General features: G+C 42.7%; 1 protein-coding gene across 1 annotated transcript in view; it reads right to left on the bottom strand.

Moving 5' to 3' along the window:
- mboat2a (membrane bound O-acyltransferase domain containing 2a) overlaps positions 1-23,184 on the bottom strand; it is a 110,637-nt gene that overhangs the window by 13,496 nt on the left and 73,957 nt on the right. The window contains exons 4-6 of the mRNA XM_063007095.1: positions 14,835-14,930; positions 4,597-4,652; positions 1,006-1,060 (exon numbers count right to left, since the gene is read on the bottom strand). Of these exons, the coding sequence (XP_062863165.1) occupies positions 1,006-1,060; positions 4,597-4,652; positions 14,835-14,930 (207 nt within the window). The remainder of the gene's footprint in view (positions 1-1,005; positions 1,061-4,596; positions 4,653-14,834; positions 14,931-23,184) is intronic.

The following is a 23,184-nucleotide window of genomic DNA, read 5'->3' as shown; positions in this document are numbered from 1 at the left end:
CTTTCCCTCATTTCAAAGCACAGCAGGAACGTGCTGTTGCCTGGCAACAAGCATCAAGTACCCTATACATGGAAGGAAGCCTGAGTCGCCGGGTTCTGAATCAAACTCCGGAGGCAGGTGGGTAATAACATGTGCACCCATGCTCCTTATGCAAATTTTGACAATTCCTTTTAACCTTTGGCCCATCCTCAGTTGTTGATTCTTAAGCATTAGCCTACTAGCTTATAGATTCCCATCAAAATATAAATAACATAGGCACTCGACATGGTGCAGACATGATTGGCTATGTCTGAGAAAGGGTGGGACGAAGGGATTTCCTCATTGCTGCTGCAATTGCAGCCTCTGCTGGCTAGTCTAAGGTGCCTGCACAGAGATGGTGAATAATGTAGAGCAGTGCGTGACCCTCCATACACGATACTGATCCCTGTGTGAGACCACTTTGTGCAGGTGAAAAGAAGTGGTTGGTCACTGCACACGTTTCAGAGGGGGCGTGTCTTAGGTACAGCCTTAAACCATGCACACAACCAATGTATGATAAAGCTGTCGACTCAGATTCCGTTATCTGATTCTGAAGATTTACATGCTAGTTGATGCACTTCACAAAACAATTGTTATGCATCACGTAGTTTTAGATATTTATAGAAGCCTTTACACAGTCACATGGTGACCCCAGCTATCACATTGCATTACAGAGGGAAAAAAGCATTGAGAAAGGGGCAAGTAAGAAATGTTGACGATGTCTGAGGCCGTTAATACTCTGCACTTCTACGATAAATACCTACTGATTTTTTTTATAAAGTCAACAAAGTTAGCAACCCTGACAAAGACAGGCAGCACCCTGGTTAAGAAAGGCTGATTTAAATTATATCAATATATTACAATGTTTTATGTTCACTCGTAGCTCACATGTTCAACTACACACTCCCTCACTCACACACACAATCAAACATGTTAGTGTATGAGTACACAATCCCGTCCCAGTAAAAACATACCTTTCCCACATACCTGACAGCGAGATACTTTTGACTGGGCTTGAGGTGCTCCTCCTTTTTCGCTAGACCTGCAAAGACACACATACAAAACAGTTTGAGAAAGGCCATTTCCTGTTCTAGCTTGACTGTGCCCCGGTGCAAAAAAGTGAGGTTCATCAAGACCAGTGATGGCATAGTTACCTTGAAAAAGTAATCTGATTTCTGATACTGATTACTCCTTTAAAAAGTAACTTAGTTACTTTATTGATTACTTAATTTTAAAAGTAACTAAGTTAGATTACAAGTTACCTTATTAGTTACATTCAGCAGCTGCCGACAACACCCCCCGCCGCCTCAACATAAAAATGACAACCAGTTTTGCCAATACTCACTTTATTGGATGTGCATTTTTAACAGTAACAATGTATCTCCTGACATTTAAAGTTGAACTGAAAAACTATTTCCTGAAAAAAATCTTTAGCTGACACAAACTCAAAATAGTGCCTGTATTTCCAGCTAGAAAACGCGCATCTCTCTCCTCCCTCCATTGTTTACGTTTGTGTCGCTGCGTGGAATTACACGTGAGTTGTCCTCATGCTGAAAACGTGACAGACGCTCACTCCCCGAGACGCAAGAAGAAAGCAAAAATATATCTTTTTACTAAGGAAAATGACAAAAATAGTAACGCACAGTAACTTGGATATATAACTTTCATCTGATTACTGGATTGGAAGTAGTAACTCGTTAGATTACTTGTTACTGAAAAAATTTGGTCAGATTAGAGTAACGCGTTACTTACTGACATCAGTGATCAAGACATAGTTTGAAAGTTTGGTGTGGAAAAAATGTTGTGATCTGTACAGAGCATCACACTCACAAAAATACAGTGGGGAAAATAAGTATTTGATCCCCTGCTGATTTTGTAAGTTTACCCCCTTACAAAGACTTGAACAGTCTATAATTTTATGGAAGGTTTATTTTAACAGAGAGAGACAGAGTATCAACAAAAAATCCAGAAAAAAAAACATTAAATAAAGGTTATAAATTAATTTGTATTTAATTAAGGGAAATAAGTATTTGATCCCCTACCAACCAGCAAGAATTCTAACCCCCACAGACCGGTTATGTGCCCATGAGGCACACAAATTAGTCCTGTCCCTGTATAAAAGACTCCTGTCACAGAATCAGTTTCTTCCATTCAAATCACTCGACCACCATGGGCAAGACCAAAGAGCTATCAAAGGACGTCAGGGACAAGATTGTAGACCTGCACAAGGCTGGAATGGGCTACAAGACCATCAGCAAGAAGCTTGGTGAGAAAGAGACCACTGTTGGTGCGATCATTCGAAAATGGAAGAAATACAAGATCACAGTCAATCACCCTCACTCTGGAGCTCCATGCAAGATCTCACCTGGTGGGGTAAGAATGATTCTGAGAAAGGTGAGGTCAGTCCAGAATTACACGGGAGGAGCTTGTCAATGATCTCAAGGGAGCTGGGAGCAGAGAAATGCTGGATATGACCCCAAGAACACCATCCCCACTGGGCATTTCTCTGCCTCCAAACACGGCGAGTGGAGTTGATGCTAAACAGCTCATTTCTGGTCTCATCTGACCATATCACATTCTCCCAAGCTTTCTCTGAATCATTCAGGTGTTCATTGGCAAACTTCAGACGAACCTGTACATGAGCCTTCTTGAGCAAAGAGACTTTGCGGGCACTGCAGGATCTCAATCCATTACGGCGAAGTGTGTTACTAATGGTTTTCTTGGTGACTGTGCTCCCAGCTCCCTTGAGATCATTGACAAGCTCCTCCCGTGTAATTCTGGACTGATCTCACCTATCATTCTTACCCCAACAGGTGAGATCTTGCATGGAGCTCCAGAGCGAGGGCGATTGACTGTGATCTTGTATTTCTAGACTGTTCAAGTCTTTGTAAGAGGGTAAACTTACAAAATCAGCAGGGGATCTTATTTTCCCCACTGTATACATACAGTGGGAGGTGTAACGCATGAGCCCACCAGCGCTGAGATGTCAGCTGTGCTATCTACCTGGCTGGGTGTCTAACAGGAATCTCTCTCTCTCCTGGCCTTCGTGATCATTGATGATCCATGGCGACACAGTGGATAGTAGCTCTGTACATCCTTCTGTCTTCAGCCATTTTGATTAACGTTGATATTGTAGTGTTCATTGTCTCTGTGATGTTGCAGGTCTTCCACTAACTTTGCAGCGCATGATATCTTTCTTCAGTGATTGGTGTCCAGCAATATGTCCAAAGTACGATAGTCGTGTCTTTGCTACTTTTGCTCGTAATCACATTTCGGGTTTGATTTCATCCAGTATCGATTGGTTCGTTCTCCTGGCTGTCTATGGCACTCGGAGAATCCTTCTTGATTGTCCAGCTTTCACATCCATACATCATAGTTGGGAGTACCAGACAGTTTACTAGTCATACCTTGGTTCTAAGTCTGATGTCTTTGCATTTCCATACTTTGTCCATATCTTGCTGTCTTGCCTATAGCGATTCTTCATCTGATTTCTTCTGTATTCGAGGCCTTGTAGTTTACGATTGATCCGAGCAGGGTGAAATCACTGACTATTTCAATGGTTTCCCCATCTATCTCAAATTCATCCATGCTGTTTGTGGCCAATATTTTTGTCTTCTTCATATTCAGTGTCAGGCCCATTTCCATGCTGCATCTTTTCACTTTGACTATCAGATCTCGGAGGTCTTCTTTGCTTTTGGCCAGTATAGCTGTGTCATCAGCATACCTCAGATTGTTCACTGTTCTGCCGCCACTGTTCTACGTTTAGCTGGATTTTTCTCCTGTTTCACTTTTTTTTTTTTTTTTGCATTTTCTCCCGTTGAATCAGGTTCGACTAGTTTAGGTACAAAAAAGGTTATATAAAGTAATTTATTTAAAGCATAGCCTCCAAATTTCAAGCTCAGGATTCAGACAGGGCTAGTTTGACTGCACTGTGTCGTCTTCCATAGCCAGTGAGGGTCGAAGGAAGCGAAGGGGTATCTGGATCTGTTCTAATTTCTGGCAGATCTTTTTTGACCATCCAGATACATTTCCTCTCAGCACCCAGTAATAGGTGAAGCGAAAGGTGCTGTCCGCAGTCAGAACCCACCATACCATTATAGACACGGTGCTGACTCAGCATTCCACTGTTTGCTTGGTGTTAGCATGTGAATGGCTTTAACATGTCTGATCTAATGATGTAGCTGATCCGAGCTGTGACAGTATGCAAACATACAGATGGAGGCCTCAAACAAACAGTGGAGGTCTGAGACAGCAGGACGTGTATCAGGGTACAGTACCACCTTCTGTTTAATGCACAGAACCGTTATTACACATTTTAAATGGCATTTCATGCACCGCTGCATCGACATTACTCCCCAAGTCACAATCCTTTCCTCTCCATTTCCATTCAACGTAGCACACCGCTGTTATTTACTGCATCATCGAATCTATTCTCACCAGAACAAAAAGGACAGAATCACATCACTGAGGGCTGATAGACTTCTCCAGATGTGAATTTCAAACAGGAGTAGAAATGAGAAATGGTGACTAGACCCGAGCGGCCCGGCAAGAAAATAAAGAAACCTGAAAATCACTCACCGTCATGAATCTCAAAAGCCAGACTGGTGATCTTCTGTGTGATTACCATCATGGGGCTGTAAAAAAGGGCAGAGAGAGAGAGAGAGAGAGACACTTGGTTGAGTTTAAAAGCTGTTAAGTTTCAAGGTATTTTTTCCCATAAGGATGTATGAGAGACCTCTTAATGTGAACACTGATCAGCCATAACATTAAAACCACCTCCTTGTTTCTACACTCACTGTCCATTTTATCGGCTCCACTTACCATATAGAAGCACTTTGTAGTTCTACAATTACTGACTGTAGTCCATCTGTTTCTCTGCATGCTTTGTTAGCCCCCTTTCACCCTGTTCTTCAATGGTCAGGACCCCCACAGGACCACCACAGAGCAGGTATTATTTAGGTGGTGGATCATTCTAAGCACTGCACTGACACTGACATGGTGGTGGTGTGTTAGTGTGATGTGCTGGTATGAGTGGATCAGACACATCAGCGCTGCTGGAGTTTTAAAATACCGTGTCCACTCACTGTCCACTCTATTAGACACTCCTACCTAGTCAGAGACGATCGCTCATCTATTGCTGCTGTTTTAGTTGGTCATCTTCTAGACCTTCATCTGGGTCACAGGGTGCTGTTGGCTGGATATTTTTGGTTGGTGGACTATTCTCAGTCCAGCAGTGACAGTGAGGTGTTTAAAAACTCCAGCAGCGCTGCTGTGTCTTATCCACTCATACCAGCACAACACACTCAGTGTCACTGCAGTGCTGAGAATGATCAACCACCTAAATAATACCTGCTTTGTAGTGGTCCTGTGGGGGTCAGAGTAAAAGGAGGTTAAAAAAGTATGTAGAGAAACAGATGGACTACAATCAGTAATTGTAGAACTACAAAGTGCTTCTATATGGTAAGTGGAGCTAATAAAATGGTTAGTGAGTTTAGAAACAAGAAGGTGGTTTTAATGTTATGGGTGATTAGGCATAACATTATGACCACCTTCGTAATATTGTGTTGGTCCCCCTTTTGCTGCCAAAACAGCCCTGCAACTGTGCTGCACTGTGTATTCTGACACCTTTCTATCAGAACCAGCATTAACTTCTTCAGCAATCTGAGCTACAGTAGCTCGTCTGTTGGATCGGACCACACGGCCCAGCCTTCGCTCCCCACGCCCATGATCCTGTCGCCGGTTTACCACTGTTCCTTCATTGGACCACTTTTGATAGATACTGACCACTGCAGATTGGGAACACCCCACAAGAGCTGCAGTTTTGGAGATGCTCTGACCCAGTCGTCTAGCTATCACAAACAATTTGGCCCTTAAGGACACTTTTTTGGAGTTTCCGAAACAAACTGGATTTGGGCAGTTTATCCCATATCCTCTTAAGATCTGTAAGATTAGATAGCAAGCGTTACTGCCATCTTCAAGTCTCTCCACAGATGTTCAATAGAGTTTAAGTCTGGGCTTAGGTTGGGCCACCTTAAGAACATTCAGATACTCTCCCCAAAGCCCCATTGCACAATTCTTACTAGTCTCCTCAGGCTGCTGAGAAGCACTTTCTGGATGCTGTTGTGCCAAGCTTCTTCAATTTAAAAATGATCAAGGCCACTGTGGTCCTGTTTTATAGTGCACACTCCTGCACTAAACCACTACAACTCCAGTACGCTCAGTATGATGAAAATTCCACAATGAGTCTACAGTGGGGCCAAAAAGTATTTAGTCAGCCACTGATTGTGCAAGTTCTCCTACTTAGAAAGATAAGAGAGGTCTGTAATTTTCATCATAGGTACACTTCAACTATGAGAGACAAAATGAGAAAAAAAAATCCAGGAAATCACATTGTAGGATTTTTAAAGAATTTATTTGTAAATTATGGTGGAAAATAAGTATTTGGTCAATAACAAAAGTTCAACTCAATACTTTGTAACATAACCTTTGTTGGCAATGACAGAGGTCAAACGTTTCCTGTAAGTCTTCACCAGGTTTGCACACACTGTAGCTGGTATTTTGGCCCATTCCTCCATGCAGATCTCCTCTAGAGCAGTGATGTTTTGGGGCTGTCGCTGGGCAACACGGACTTTCAACTCCCTCCACAAATTTTCTATGGAGTTGAGGTCTGGAGACTGGCTAGGCCACTCCAGGACCTTGAAATGCTTTTTACGGAGCCACTCCTTCGTTGCCCGAGCGGTGTGTTTGGGATCATTGTCATGCTGGAAGACCCAGCCACGTTCCATCTTCAATGCTCTCACTGATGGAAGGAGGTTTTGGCTTAAAATCTCACGATACATGGCCCCGTTCATTCTTCCCTTAACACGGATCAGTCGTCCTGTCCCCTTTTGCAGAAAAACAGCCCCAAAGCATGATGTTTCCACCCCCATGCTTCACAGTAGGTATGGTGTTCTTGGGTTCTTCTTCTTCCTCCAAACACGATGAGTTGAGTTTTTACCAAAAAGTTCCATTTTGGTTTCATCTGACCACATGATATTCTCCCAATCCTCTTCTGGATCATCCATATGCTCTCTGGCAAACTTCAGACGGGCCTGGACATGTACTGGCTTAAGCAGGGGGACACGCCTGGCACTGCATGATTTGAGTCCCTCTCGGCGTAGTGTGTTACTGATGGTAGCCTTTGTTACTTTGGTCCCAGCTCTCTGCAGGTCATTCATCAGGTCCCTCCGTGTAGTTCTGGGATTTTTGCTCAATGTTCTCATGATCATTTTGACCCCACGGGATGAGATCTTGCGTGGGGCCCCAGATCGAGGGAGATTATCAATGGTCTTGTATGTCTTCCATTTTCTTACAATTGCTCCCACAGTTGATTTATTCACACCAACCTGCTTGCCTATTGTAGATTCAATCTTCCCAGCCTGGTGCAGGTCTACAATTTTCTTCCTGGTGTCCTTCGACAGCTCTTTGGTCTTGGCCATGGTTGAGTTTGGAGTCTGACTGTTTGAGGCTGTGGACAGGTGTCTTTTATACAGATAACGAGGTCAAACAGGTGCCATTAATACAGGTAACGAGTGGAGGACAGAAGAGCTTAAAGAAGAAGTTACAGGTCTGTGAGAGCCAGAAATCTTGCTTGTTTGTGCGTGACCAAATACTTATTTCCCACCATAATTTACAAATAAATTCTTTAAAAATCCTACAATGTGATTTCCTGGATTTTTTTTTTCTCATTTTGTCTCTCATAGTTGAAGTGTACCTATGATGAAAATTACAGACCTCTCTCATCTTTCTAAGTAGGAGAACTTGCACAATCAGTGGCTGACTAAATACTTTTTGGCCCCACTGTATCTCATCTAACCTTGTCGTGAAAGTTCGTTCTCACACTCTGTTTCTTACTCTGCAGCTCCTGGTTTTATCACAACCATCATCATCCATCATTCATCCAGCTATATAGTGTCTTTTACACTCCTCGAACAACTTTCCAAGTGTGAAATTCACTACAGCTATGTTTCTGTCTATAGAAGTAAAGCTAGTTGGCTGTAGATGAAGGCTGTATATGTACAGGAGGCCTTGAACAAATTGAATATGGTGATAAAACTGAGTTCTTGTTGAGATGGTCCCATTAATTGAGGACTGTATAGTAAAATAGTAATTGGCATGTAACAATCAAATGAGGCATTGTTTTATGTTACTAAATGTTGGCATATACAGTAAGTAGGCCTTGGGTTTTTTTCTCAAAATTGTCAAATCTGTACAGTTTCAAAAATGATTCTTGGCACTCCAATGACGTGGGGTAAACACACTAACAACTTGAACTCATGAGTTCGAAATCTCAGCTATGCTACTGGCAGGCTGAGCACCCATATAGACAATGATTGGCTCGTCTGGCAGGTTGGATGCCGTAGAGCAGGGGTGTCAAACTCACAGCCCACGGGCCAGATCCGACCCGCCACGTCATTTTATGTGGCCCGCGAGAGCTTAAACGACAATTGTTGTGATGGTTCGAGTCGTTACAGAGACGCAGTTATGATTTAATGGGATGCCTGCACCTTTAAGCGGCAACTGTTGACATCATAGTCATGGCAACTAACTTTGACCTTCGCTGAGAAGCCATGTGACTTTTACGGCAAAAGAACGCGGGGTAGCGTAGTCAGTAATGTAAACAATAATAATAAATACAAATAATTATATTGCAATATAATACCCAAGCATTGTCTGTAAGTAGTGACGTTTATATTCTCAGTTGTTTGTTAATGTTTAGTGAGTATATCACAGCGTTTTAGTTACAAATTTACCGTAATTAAATACAATTGTTACCGTTACTATAGCAATTAGTATCTTTACACAAAATGCTAACTCGTTAGCGCTATTTTACGTTTGGGTAAATCTCATATTGTACCAGATGTAACACTTAACTACAGCTGTGTGTTTTTACTGTATTAAGTTCTTTATTGTTTTTATTGTTTGTATTTTTACTTTATTTTGATGCACACATTGTATCACACAATTTATTTGCTGGGAAGCAAATAAAACCGACTGTGTTCTGAAGGGAGCTGTCTGTCTGTCTGTCTAGCTGGGAAAGGGGGATAAACTATTAGTGAGGGCAAAACACTTGTCTTAAAATACACTAAAATCCTACATAAACTGCATCTCTCAAAATGCAGGCTGATTTTGTGACCTGCAAAGTGACACATCCCGCCAGTAGATGATGTTAAGAAATATTTACAAATAATCCCAAAATGTACAAGAAGATAATTAAGAAAATTAAGCAGAAAAAGGAAATGTAATAAAAGTGAATACAAGTTTGTGCTTCAGGAAGAGAAACCGGTGCGTCTCTTGTGTTATGAGGCCGTGTCTGTGGTAAAGGAGGACAATATAAATGCAGAATTCAGCCTCTAAAAAAAAACAGCAGACTGCAATCACAGCAGGATATGTTACAATCGGCCCTTTGAGGGCCACAATAATGCTGATGTGGCCCTCGGTGAAAATGAGTTTGACACCCCTGCCTTAGAGGATTCCTCATAATTCATGCAATTACAATCTCTGCTGGCTGAGCGATGGTGCCTGCACAGAGATGGGGGATAATGGGGTCAGGGTGTGACTCGCCATGCGCAAGACTGAGCCCCATATGAACTCGCTTTGTGCAGGTGAAAAGATGCAGTCGGCTGCTGCACACGTGTCGGAGGGGGCGTGTGTTAGTCACAGCTCTCCTGGGTCAATAAAAATTATTGTAATTTATAAAATGTTGCTGCAATATTTTTTTCTAATTTGTCATACATTCATATAATAATACAGTAATACCTAATACCAGTAAACTCCTGAAGCTATTTGTTTATTTATTATCCTTATTGGAAAAATTCCTTGAAACTCAACGCCTTTTAAACTAAATGCCACTCCCAGAACCAAGTGATGTAATATTATATCAGTGGGGGGCAAAGGTCGGAGACCACTAGTAAAAGTGATGCTATTTAGTATGTAGTTTTACCAAGTCAGGCCTGCTGTCCACAGCCCCAGATTGGCAGCTGAGAGTGGACCTGGGAAAACAACTAAAGGTCCCCAGGCGAAACACCAAGACCTGGTGGAGGAGTGCAGGAGCAGGGGCTGGTGGGCTCACTGCTAACCTATTGAGGTAGGCTGCCAGGGTTTTGCTGGGCGTTCAACCTGCAAAGCTCTGGCAGGGCTAGGAGTGGTTGGAGCAGCTAAGAGGGGAGCCATACGTTCCATAACGGAAGCCGCAGAGGAAGCCACACGATGGCTTTGGCTAAAGAGGGCGAGCCCGTGGATTGGTGCTGCTGGGATGCAATCCGGGTCTTGATCAACCCCGGATGGGTCACCTGAGTGAGGGGGTCTGATGTTGAAAGACCCGAAACCCCCGATGACCCCAAGAACATCACTGATGATGCATCCCAGCGCGTCCTAGAGATGTATTTAAAAACCAAATTTAAATATATATTTTTTAATTTGACAAATAGTCCAGATGAATAATCAGCTTGTCTCAGGTGCCTGAGCTAATAAACAAATTCACTCCAAACTCTATAGACAAAATGCAATAAGTGCAATTCTATAATTCTCTTTTACATTTCTAACAAGTTCATATTTGGGTCAGTTTGTTTAAGACACAGACATGTGAAAATGAGTCATGGCTTAATGGTCTGTGTTTGGAAAATATGAAACTTCGTGCGTGCGTCACCAATTATGTTCAGGCCTCAACCACGGCCACAGTGCTCAGCAACTATCAACATTCATGCTGTGCCCACAACACACCTGCAGGTCAACTGTGCCAAAATCATAAATATTCCCTTTTGGTATGTGTTTAGTTCACAAACACAGGTGGAAAAGAATGAACACATTCATGCTGCTTTTTTGTACATGTGGACAAATATGATGCCAAAAATGATTCTCAAACATCTGCAGCAGCAATCAGACGAGCTGGCAGCTGCACCCCTGACCGTGCATTCATTCATTCGTTACCTTTATTGTTTAATATAAGAGTTTTAGAGCAAATTAACACTAATCAGTGTTAGGGCGATTCTTCAATTGCGGGCTCTTTTTACCATCGTAAATTTTGAAAAATAAAATTAGTAATAATTTAGTTTTAATTATGTCAAGATAATGCTTACATGCTTTAGAGCAAAGACTTAATGATGGCTACAATTGAGCTTATATAGAATTTTAATATTTATATTTATTTGCGAAGTGGCATAGCAAAATGTCATTATGTGTTGGTAATGACATGTTGCGGTAATGACAATTTTTACTTTTTTTTAAGAAAAAAACTAGCTAGGCCATGGATTTGCTAAAGCTAGTCAACAGATAGTACAAGATGCACTTTAAATACAAATAAATAATGTGTACATTTCTTTGTTTGTGGTAAAGTACTGCCATATTGATGTAAATGGTAATGACGCTGAATAAATATACTCTATGATCAGGAGGAATACATGATTAAATTACTCACATTTCCAGACATTAAAATGTTCATCTTCTCTCATGGCTGGCATGTGCTTCCTTGCGAGTCTTTGTTTCCATGGTTACAACATAAACAAGTGTTACCTTCAATTGATTCCCTACAGAAACCATACACTGTTGCGGTTATGACGATAATGCTGGGGACAGTAATATATTGCTCAAAAATATGCATAGGTTGTACAAATATGAAAAACAAAATTACATTTTGTTTCTTTTTAAGTTATTATAAAACTCATATTGTGATTTTTATAATGAATTGATCACTTTTTAGCATTTTATTAGAGCAGAGAAGTTTTAAAGTCTGGGTTGGGGACAAGACCAAAGTAGCAAAATATTGATGTTTAAATCATCATAAAAAATGGAAATCATAATTATTTTGGTATGTAATTTTTTTTTGTGATGCAATGAATGATCTTTTTAATACCTAAAATATTTGTTTTGTAATAAAGTATTTTTAACAGAAATGTATAACCTAGGGACGTAAAAGTTCCCCCAATTGAAAAATCACCCGTAAATAAACTGTGGAAGAATGACAAGATAAATAGTCTAAAGGTATGTGGACACCGCTTTAATAATTATGTTAAGGTGCCTAGCCTACATACATACACTGCCAACAGGTGTACAAAAAGAAATTGCAAAAAACAAACAACAGGCTTCCAGCTGTTGTGGAAACAGTTTGAAAAAGGTCCCTTCCTGTTCTGGTTCTCCATAATGGCATGCTTGGACAAGTTTGGTGAAAAGGAACTTCAGAGGCCTGCGTAGAGCCATAGGTAAACATGAAATATTAATATATGTTTATTTATTTATTAGAATTTTACACACTTTGGTTACATTATTAATCAGCTCAAGTCTTTAATGTCAAACACAGTCACGGACGATTTTGTATCTCCAGTTCACCTCACTTGCATGTTTTTGGACTGTGGGAGGAAACCGGAGCTCCCAGAGGAAACCCATACAGACACAGGAGAACATGCAAACTCCACACAGAAACGACCCAGATTGCTCCACCTGGGAATCAAACGTTCTTGCTGTGAGCCACCATGCTGCCCTATTATTATATGTATGCTCATTAATTAGCACTAGGACTGACTAATGCATTAACCTGGTATTGAATCCTGACCTGGTAAATGTAGTGACACTTTCCTAGGCATTGTGCATATACAGTGTATCACAAAAGTGAGTACACCCCTCACATTTCTGCAAATATTTCATTATATCTTTTCATGGGACAACACTATAGACATGAAACTTGGATATAACTTAGAGTAGTCAGTGTACAACTTGTATAGCAGTGTAGATTTACTGTCTTCTGAAAATAACTCAACACACAGCCATTAATGTCTAAATGGCTGGCAACATAAGTGAGTACACCCCACAGTGAACATGTCCAAATTGTGCCCAAAGTGTCAATATTTTGTGTTACCACCATTATTATCCAGCACTGCCTTAACCCTCCTGGGCATGGAATTCACCAGAGCTGCACAGGTTGCTACTGGAATCCTCTTCCACTCCTCCATGATGACATCACGGAGCTGGTGGATGTTAGACACCTTGAACTCCTCCACCTTTCACTTGAGGATGCGCCACAGGTGCTCAATTGGGTTTAGTCCATCACCTTTACCTTCAGCTTCCTCAGCAAGGCAGTTGTCATCTTAGAGGTTGTGTTTGGGGTCGTTATCCTGTTGGAAAACTGCCATGAGGCCCAGTTTTCGAAGGGAGGGGATCATGCTCTGTTTCAGAATGTCACAGTACATGTTGGAATTCATGTTTCCCTCAATGAACTGCAGCTCCCCAGTGCCAGCAACACTCATGCAGCCCAAGACCATGATGCTACCACCACCATGTTTGACTGTAGGCAAGATACAGTTGTCTTGGTACTTCTCACCAGGGCACCGCCACACATGCTGGACACCATCTGAGCCAAACGAGTTTATCTTGGTCTCGTCAGACCACAGGGCATTCCAGTAATCCATGTTCTTGGACTGCTTGTCTTCAGCAAACTGTTTGCGGGCTTTCTTGTGCGTCAGCTTCCTTCTGGGATGACGACCATGCAGACCGAGTTGATGCAGTGTGCGGCGTATGGTCTGAGCACTGACAGGCTGACCTCCCACGTCTTCAACCTCTGCAGCAATGCTGGCAGCACTCATGTGTCTATTTTTTAAAGCCAACCTCTGGATATGACGCCGAACACGTGGACTCAACTTCTTTGGTCGACCCTGGCGAAGCCTGTTCCGAGTGGAACCTGTCCTGGAAAACCACTGTATGACCTTGGCCACCATGCTAAAGCTCAGTTTCAGGGTGTTAGCAATCTTCTTATAGCCCAGGCCATCTTTGTGGAGAGCAACAATTCTATTTCTCACATCCTCAGAGAGTTCTTTGCCATGAGGTGCCATGTTGAATATCCAGTGGCCAGTATGAGAGAATTGTACCCAAAACACCAAATTTAAAAGCCCTGCTCCCCATTTACACCTGGGACCTTGACACATGACACCAGGGAGGGACAACGACACATTTGGGCACAATTTGGACATGTTCACTGTGGGGTGTACTCACTTATGTTGCAGCTATTTAGACATTAATGGCTGTGTGTTGAGTTATTTTCAGAAGACAGTAAATCTACACTGCTATACAAGTTGTACACTGACTACTCTAAGTTATATCCAAGTTTCATGTCTATAGTGTTGTCCCATGAAAAGATATAATGAAATATTTGCAGAAATGTGAGGGGTGTACTCACTTTTGTGATACACTGTATACTGATTAGGACCACCTGCCTTATAAACTGTTAAAATCCACCGAGACATGGAATCCACAAGACATCTGAAGAAGACCTGTGGTATCTGGTACCAGGAGCTTCTGTAGAGAGAGGTGGATTGTTCTGTAGTGCATCCTGGTGCCGTCTCCTACATGAGTAAGCTATGCACACATGCCACATAATGTTCTAATGTCCAGTTCCGATGGCAAAGTGCCCGTTATAGGTGCTTTTGATGGTGGACAGGAGTTAGCATAGGCATTTTGACTGTCCTGCAATTACATACCCTCATCACCAGGATTAAAATTAGCTGCAATTTGAGCACCAGTAGCTCTTTTGTTAATCCATACCAGATGCCATAGCCTTCGTGTCCTCTAGGCATCATAAAGTCTTGATTGCCTAACAACCTGTTGGAAGTTATGGCTTGTCCCTTCGACTGGCTGTTTTGGACATACTTCAACCCAGTCGTCTGGCCAATATGATCTGGCCAATGGTCTCTCAGGACTTTTAAGCTGGATGAATAACGACATGGCAGAACAATCAACTATATAAAGAAACTTCTGATTTGGGCTGCAGAAGAGAAGACAAAACAACTTACCCAGTGAAGTCTGCTGAATACATGCCGTAGTCAAACACATAGATCCGGGTGATCTGGCACAGTGTGAGGTAGCCCAGAGCGACCACAAAGCAGTATCTATAAAAAGCCGAGAAGAGTGAGAACATCCTGAATTAGCTCTGTTACTGCTACGAAAGGCAAGATGAAATAACGTCTGTAAAACTGTCACTGATTAGACATAAAAAGGGTTTTCCAGCTTAGAACAAAGTATAAAAAATACCAAAAGTACCATGTAGACAACTGACCATTAGCTTGTTGGACTGCCCTTTTTAAAACCAATAAATAAATAAATAGATAGATTGTATAGATGGATGGATGGATGGATGGATGGATGGATGGATGGATGGATGGATGGATGGATGGATGGATGGATGGATGGATAGATAGATAGATAGATAGATAGATAGATAGATAGATAGATAGATAGATTATAGGCAATAAATAGATTTTATTTTGCAGCTATAACAGCCTTCACTTTTCTGTGAAGGCTTTCCACAGTATTTCTGAACATGTCTATGGAAAGTCATTTTGACCACACACAGCTTATCACCAAGTTCCAGTGAAAATGGAAAATATGCATCGCTGGCACAACCTACAGGGTAAAAAATGCTTAAACATTCCTTGGACACAAAACAAGATCTTTGTTTTTGTCACTATTTGTACAAATAGAAACGCTTCCACAGATACCACAGATATTACAGATGCTAATTGGTGAAGGGTGTTTGCACACTGACTAGAATGATTTAATCTGTGATGTGAGGAAAAAACGTGACAGGCAGAACCCCGTGGGTAGCGTCGGACGCCCGGTCTGGGAACCAGAATAAAAGTTGAGGACTCAGGTTCACTTCCTTTATCCGCCTTATTTATTCACACACATACAAACACGACGCTATTAACAAACGTATAAATGCGCACACACTGGACGAAACAAAACGAAAAGTTCCCAAACATACAGTAACACTACGACAATGTATTCACCCACAACTACTTGACTACAACGTCATTCACGCTGTTGTGGTTTCGTTCTCAAATGGTAGACTGAACTCCCCATTGTCTACCTGTGTGTGCTTTTTTTTTATATCGTGGCCCCGTATCTAGGGTACGATATACAAACACATTACAATGTTTTACACTGTTAAATACATCAATATATTGACTAATTTTAATCACATGGATGGCCCTGGCACTTACACCTACATACAATTATTTACATTCCATTTAAGTGCACTTTACTCTCCCTTCCTGGTCTTTCTCCCCCTCTCCTTAACAGAGCATGGTACCACCCAGGTAAGTTTAACATAATTACATGCCTTCATGATGGGTAAGTTACCCTTCCTTCATCACCGAAAAATTCACTTTAAAAACGACAGTAAGGCCGCTCAGGTGGCGCAGCGGTAAAGACACGAGCTGCAACCAGAGCTGGATCTCAAAGGTGCGTCGTTTCTAATCCAGCTCTGCCTTCACCGGTCGAGGCTGGGCGGCTATATGAACAACGATTGGCATGTTGTTCAGGTGGGAGGGGCGGGATTTGAGACTGGAGGGGATACTCTCTCAGGACTGGGGTGGTTGCGCCCTCTGCTGGCTGGTCGGTGGGGCCTGCATGGAGACGGGAGGGGGTGAGGTGGAGTGTGTGATCCTCCGTGCACGGTGCTCTGCCGCGCTGCACTCGTCAAGTGTGGGTGATAAGACGGTCGATTGGCTGTGCACGTGTCGGAGGAGGCGGGAAACGGCCTCGTCAGCCCTGACCAGGAGCAGGGACCGGCATTAGTGAGAGGATGATTGATGGGGTGAAATTGGACGCGCTAAATTATAAAAAATAAAAAAAGATTCTGAACTCCCTGAGTCAGCAGGACGCCCTCTAGCAGGCACAACTGGCTAATGCCTGCAGCAAACAAAATTGGACAAGACTGGACTAATGAGTGAGGTTATTAACTCTGTGTAAGGACCTTGGTTGCCCAAAGCACCTGTACAGAAATGGAGGAGCGCAGAAATTGGGGCGTGGCTTGCCGTGCAAATCCACCGAAGTATGGGTAAATATGAAGGGTGGACTGGACACAAGTCAGAGGGATGGTATGTCAGGCGAATATACACCCTTGGCTAGGCTAAATTGGGAGAAAAAGGGGAAAAATATGGTAAATTACTTTAGCTCACTATCGCTTGGATTCAGGGTTCAAATATTGGCCGTCTGTATACAGACATGATTGGCTACATTTCTGGAGGATGGCTGAGGCTTTGATGGATTGGCATCATGTCCGGGGTGTGTTACTGCACTGCGCTCAGGGAAAGTGGAGCAACCTAGTCAGTGTCCCCAGCCTGAATAAAATAAGGAGAGCAGCATCAAGTAGGGCATCCAGCATATAAACTGTCAGGTATGTGGACCAGGGAAACAACCCTTAAATACAGGAGCAGCACGAAAAAATAATTGAAACAGTGGTGGTAGCTGTCAATCAGACGCTTGTCAGTTTGAATCCCGACACTAGAATGCAAGTATGTAGTTGGGCCCTTGAGGAAGGCCTTTCAGATTCCACAAATTCATGCTGGGGGGTGGATAGTTTCTAATGGTGTCACTGGTGGCATTCAAAACCAGCAGTCTCAACACTCGCTCTGTTTATCAGGCTGTGAAAGGCCTTGTTCTGGTGGTGGGCGTGTGGCTTCGCTCTGTAGGCGAGCTGTACCAAGGCTTTACTCCACGTACGAGCGCTGAAGCCAAGACAGAGCTTCTGATTGTTTCACAGAACAAGAGCATCCATACGTAGGCCTATATTCAGTTATTCATTCATTCATCCTTAGTAACTGCTTGTTTCTGACCAGGGTCATGGTGGGTTCAGGGGCTGTTCCGGACACAGTGAGTGCAAGAAGGGAATGAACGCTGTACAGTACCAGTCTAATTCAGGGTATCATGGTCTCCTATTCATTCTAATTCTTCCCTGAGGAAAATTTTAGTAACCGGATGCCAGTAAAAAGTGGTAAGAGTTGGTACAGGCACAGAGCAGGCACCATTCAGCCAGTTTTACACAGCGTTTAACTTTATAAGCAATAGCCTTGATTAAACAAAGGGCTAACTCTGAGAGCTCAGGCGACAAAATAGTTTCAGCACTAGCCCACCACAGTTCCATTCTTAGCTATGCCACCTGTCTGTTTGGGCACTTAATAGACACAACTGTATGAGCTTGAGGGAGGGAAGACCGGATGCTGCTGCCATAGCAACTCCTACTGTCGGGTTGAGTCTGTAGCACAAGTGGCGGAGGAATACTGAGAGTTTAGTGTGGTCCTCTGTACTTGGTCCATCTGCATCTCCAATGACCCAAGCAATGTGTGACATGTCGTATTTAAATACCGCTTTACATAAACAAACTCTTTGGCAAGTGGGCATCTGGGTATTAAAATAGCAATGCCAATCTCTAGAACTGGGTGTGTTCTGCAACATCCTAAAATCAGTATACACCCTGTGCCAGTGAACTAGTTCATTAAATCTTACTTATTCATGTTCTAAGTTGCTTATCCTAATCAGGGTCGACAAATACCAAATAGGCTCCAGCACCCCCTGGGGAGAACATGCAAACTCCACAAAGAAAGTACCCAGGCCGCTCTTAACTGGAGGAGCCAAGACCTTGGCAACCCATTGTGTAACCCAACATCCACCTGGATTTAACGAAGCAAATTATCCCATTGGATAATTACTGCATGGGTGATTATGTTTCAGCTGGCAACAAGTTATTTAACCCTAACTGATGCAGTGAGTAGCTTCTCATTTGCTAAACAACCCTGTCGAAAGACACATCCAGTGGTTGTGGAAAAGATGTTAATCTGTTTTAGAAGGGTCAAATTATTGGCATGCATCAAGCAGAGAAAACATCTAAGGAGAAGCTGAAACTACTAAAATCGGGTTAAGAACTGTCCAATGCATTATTAACAAGTGGAAGGATGGTGGGGAAACATCTTCGAGGAAGGAATGTGGTCGGAAAAAATTCTTGAATGATCGTGATCGGCAATCACTTAAACGTTTGGTGAAATCAAATGGTAGAAAAACTCCAGTAGAACTCAGGGAAATGTTTAATAGTGAAAGTAAGAGCATTTCCACACGCACAATGCAAAGGGAACTCAAGGGATTGGGACTAAACAGCTGTGTAGCCTTAAGAAAACCACTTGTGAAAAAACTCAGTGAGTCTAACCGGTGAAAACGGCTGCAATTTGCTGGGGAGCATAAAGATTGGACTCTGGAGTAATGGAAGAAGCTCATGTGGTCTGATGGGTCCAGATTGACCCTGTTCCAGAGTGATGGGCATCAGGGTAAGAAGAGAGGCGGCTGTAGTGATGCACCCATCATGCCTAGTGCCTACCGTACAAGCCTGTGGGGGCAGTGCTATGATCTGGGGTTGCTGCAGTTGGTCAGGTCTAGGTTCAGCAACGTCATGTGCCCAAAGAATGAGGTCAGCTGACTACCTAAATATACTGAACGACCAGGTTATTCCATCAATGGATTTTTTCTTCCCTGATGGCACGGGCATATTCCAAGATGACAATGCCAGGATTCATCGGGCTCAAATTGTAAAAGAGAGGTTCAGGGAGCATGAGACATCATTTTCACACATGGATTGGCCACCACAGAGTCCAGACCTGAACCCCAGGAGGGTAAATCGCTGCTCACATCTCCTCCGACCCGCGCGCAGACCTTAACGGAACCCTTTTCCACCCATGCACTCTGCACAGGCACGTCTATCCAGCCAATCGGGATCCTTACACAGCGTTTGAAGACCCCACTAACATTTTCCGGACATCCTTCCCTGCAGGCACTGCCAATTTTGCCATCTATAGGGCGCCCCTAATTCTCTTTAACACTAATTGTTTATTACATGTGTGTTCCTTGTTTAATGATGCTGGCAATACTGTAGTTACATGCTTCCAACTTTGTGGTAACAGTTTGAGGAAGGCCTTTTTCTGTTCCTTTATGACTGTGCCTCTGTGAAAACACGAGGTCAATAACAGCATGTTTTGACAAGTATGGTGTGGCCTGAACAGAGCCCTAATCTCAAAGCTCTCAGTAAAAGGGTGCAAACTCTCACGTGGAAAACCCTTATTGAAAAGTGGAAGCCAGGGTTTTGTAATATCTAACAAGCTCATGATCAGGTGTACAGATATTTTTTGCCATTTAGTGGATTTAATATCTGCAGCTTGATCTTTCACCTACCTGATTCAGATACTCGTTGGTTTATATTTAACTAGACGAACCTCTTCCATGGGAACTTTACATAATGTAAACGACTAAAGGGTAAGTGGCTTTGGAATGGAAATCTGTCACTGTGACCTGTCTGACCTGTCAAGAGGTCATGACACACCACGACTGCTCTTCAGCACACTCTCCGCTGTCCTTGAAATGCTGCCAGGTACAGGTGACACTGACTGAACAGCATTATTAATACTTTCAACCCCTGTCATCTAGAGTCTTTTTAGCTATTGAAACTAGGGCTGCACGATATATCATTTCAGCTTCGTCATCGCGATGTGTGCATGCGCAATAGTCACATCGCAGGACGTGCGATGTCACTTAATGCAAATTAAATCAAATACGTCATGCTACAACTTTTTTGCTGCTTGACACAAAACAAAAATTCACACCGTTCTCATTTTCCATGACGTATCTACCAGTGTGTTCGAAAACCTAGTGAGCCGCCTTGCTGTCTTACTACCTACACAGGCAGCTGCCTCAGTAGAGAGGATTCTAATAAGTCATTGACTTTTATAAGGCAGGTTATTCGAACGCGCTACTTAGCGATTCCATCGGGTTTCGCGTTTAGCATTTAGCATCTTGCCATTAAAACCAATGGAATGAGGTGGGACAGCGCTAACATGTCAATATAGCATCTCGATCCGTGTACAGAAAACGGTTACATTTGCTGACAAGCCTAAACTTGCAAATAAAAACACTCGTTAAAAATCAATAATTATTTGTTTACGTTTGAAAATAACTTTGTCCGCACCGTCAGCCATGTTTATTTTTCTGTGAGAGAAGAGATGCCGCAATGAATTCTGGGATTGCCTTCATCACTAAGGACGCTTTGACTCGTTCTTGAGTCAAAATAACATTGAAATATTAAGATGCCTCAGTAGTGAGCTTAGTAAGGCACCTCGGATTTGGAACAGGTGTATAACTGCTCTTTTGTTTGTATAGTTTTTTTTTTAATAATGTTTACTACTTGAAGAGGTTTTGATTGTGAAATAAAATATTAAATGACCCATTTTGTCAGTCCTGTTAATTCCCTCATGTGATATTGAAGCTTTCTTAGTTTAATGCTCAGTTTCAACCGAGTACAAAGATGTAGCTTGTCATAATCTTTTGTATCTCTTGTAGGCACCACCCTTTTTTACCGATGAGCCCCTTATTTAGAGTAAGATACATGCATTATTAATATAATCAATAATGTGGTGAAAATTCCTGCATTTTTTTAATATCGCAATATACAGTGTATCACAAAAGTGAGTACACCCCTCACATTTCTGCAAATATTTTATTATATCTTTTCATGGGACAACACTATAGAAATAAAACTTGGATATAACTTAGAGTAGTCAGTGTACAACTTGTATAGCAGTGTAGATTTACTGTCTTCTGAAAATAACTCAACACACAGCCATTAATGTCTAAATGGCTGGCAACATAAGTGAGTACACCCCACAGTGAACATGTCCAAATTGTGCCCAAAGTGTCAATATTTTGTGGGACCACCATTATTATCCAGCACTGCCTTAACCCTCCTGGGCATGGAATTCACCAGAGCTGCACAGGTTGCTACTGGAATCCTCTTCCACTCCTCCATGATGACATCACGGAGCTGGTGGATGTTAGACACCTTGAACTCCTCCACCTTCCACTTGAGGATGCGCCACAGGTGCTCAATTGGGTTTAGTCCATCACCTTTACCTTCAGCTTCCTCAGCAAGGCAGTTGTCATCTTGGAGGTTGTGTTTGGGGTCGTTATCCTGTTGGAAAACTGCCATGAGGCCCAGTTTTTGAAGGGAGGGGATCATGCTCTGTTTCAGAATGTCACAGTACATGTTGGAATTCATGTTTCCCTCAATGAACTGCAGCTCCCCAGTGGCAGCAACACTCATGCAGCCCAAGACCATGATGCTACCACCACCATGCTTGACTGTAGGCAAGATACAGTTGTCTTGGTACTTCTCACCAGGGCGCCGCCACACATGCTGGACACCATCTGAGCCAAACAAGTTTATCTTGGTCTCGTCAGACCACAGGGCATTCCAGTAATCCATGTTCTTGGACTGCTTGTCTTCAGCAAACTGTTTGCTGGCTTTCTTGTGCGTCAGCTTCCTTCTGGGATGACGACCATGCAGACCGAGTTGATGCAGTGTGCGGCGTATGGTCTGAGCACTGACAGGCTGACCTCCCACGTCTTCAACCTCTGCAGCAATGCTGGCAGCACTCATGTGTCTATTTTTTAAAGCCAACCTCTGGATATGACGCCGAACACGTGGACTCAACTTCTTTGGTCGACCCTGGCGAAGCCTGTTCCGAGTGGAACCTGTCCTGGAAAACCGCTGTATGACCTTGGCCACCATGCTGTAGCTCAGTTTCAGGGTGTTAGCAATCTTCTTATAGCCCAGGCCATCTTTGTGGAGAGCAACAATTCTATTTCTCACATCCTCAGAGAGTTCTTTGCCATGAGGTGCCATGTTGAATACCCAGTGGCCAGTATGAGAGAATTGTACCCAAAACACCAAATTTAACAGCCCTGCTCCCCATTTACACCTGGGACCTTGACACATGACACCAGGGAGGGACAACGACACATTTGGGCACAATTTGGACATGTTCACTGAGGGGTGTACTCACTTATGTTGCCAGTTATTTAGACATTAATGGCTGTGTGTTGAGTTATTTTCAGAAGACAGTAAATCTACACTGCTATACAAGCTGTACACTGACTACTCTAAGTTATATCCAAGTTTTATTTCTATAGTGTTGTCCCATGAAAAGATATAATGAAATATTTGCAGAAATGTGAGGGGTGTACTCACTTTTGTGATACACTGTACATTGTGGAAAAAAAAATCACAATGTCAGTTTTTTCCAATATCGTGCAGCCCTAATGGAAACGACTCTCGAACATTTGTACTAGACTTTGGACTAAAAGTTATGGCTACTACTAAGGCTACTTTAGGCAATAGCAGCCAATGGAACAACCAGTGTACCACCTATTTGGTCTACCAAATCATGAGTTACACTCTCTGTTTCTTGAATATTAAAGGTCCAGCCAAAGTCACTTAAGAGTAAAGAGTCAAATTTAATCTTAAGAGTCACTCTTGTGCACCAG

This window comes from Trichomycterus rosablanca, chromosome 13, assembly GCF_030014385.1.
Source record: "Trichomycterus rosablanca isolate fTriRos1 chromosome 13, fTriRos1.hap1, whole genome shotgun sequence".
NCBI lineage: Eukaryota > Metazoa > Chordata > Actinopteri > Siluriformes > Trichomycteridae > Trichomycterus > Trichomycterus rosablanca.
The sequence above is the reverse complement of the archived record's forward strand: the minus strand, read 5'-3'. Positions and strand labels throughout refer to the sequence as shown.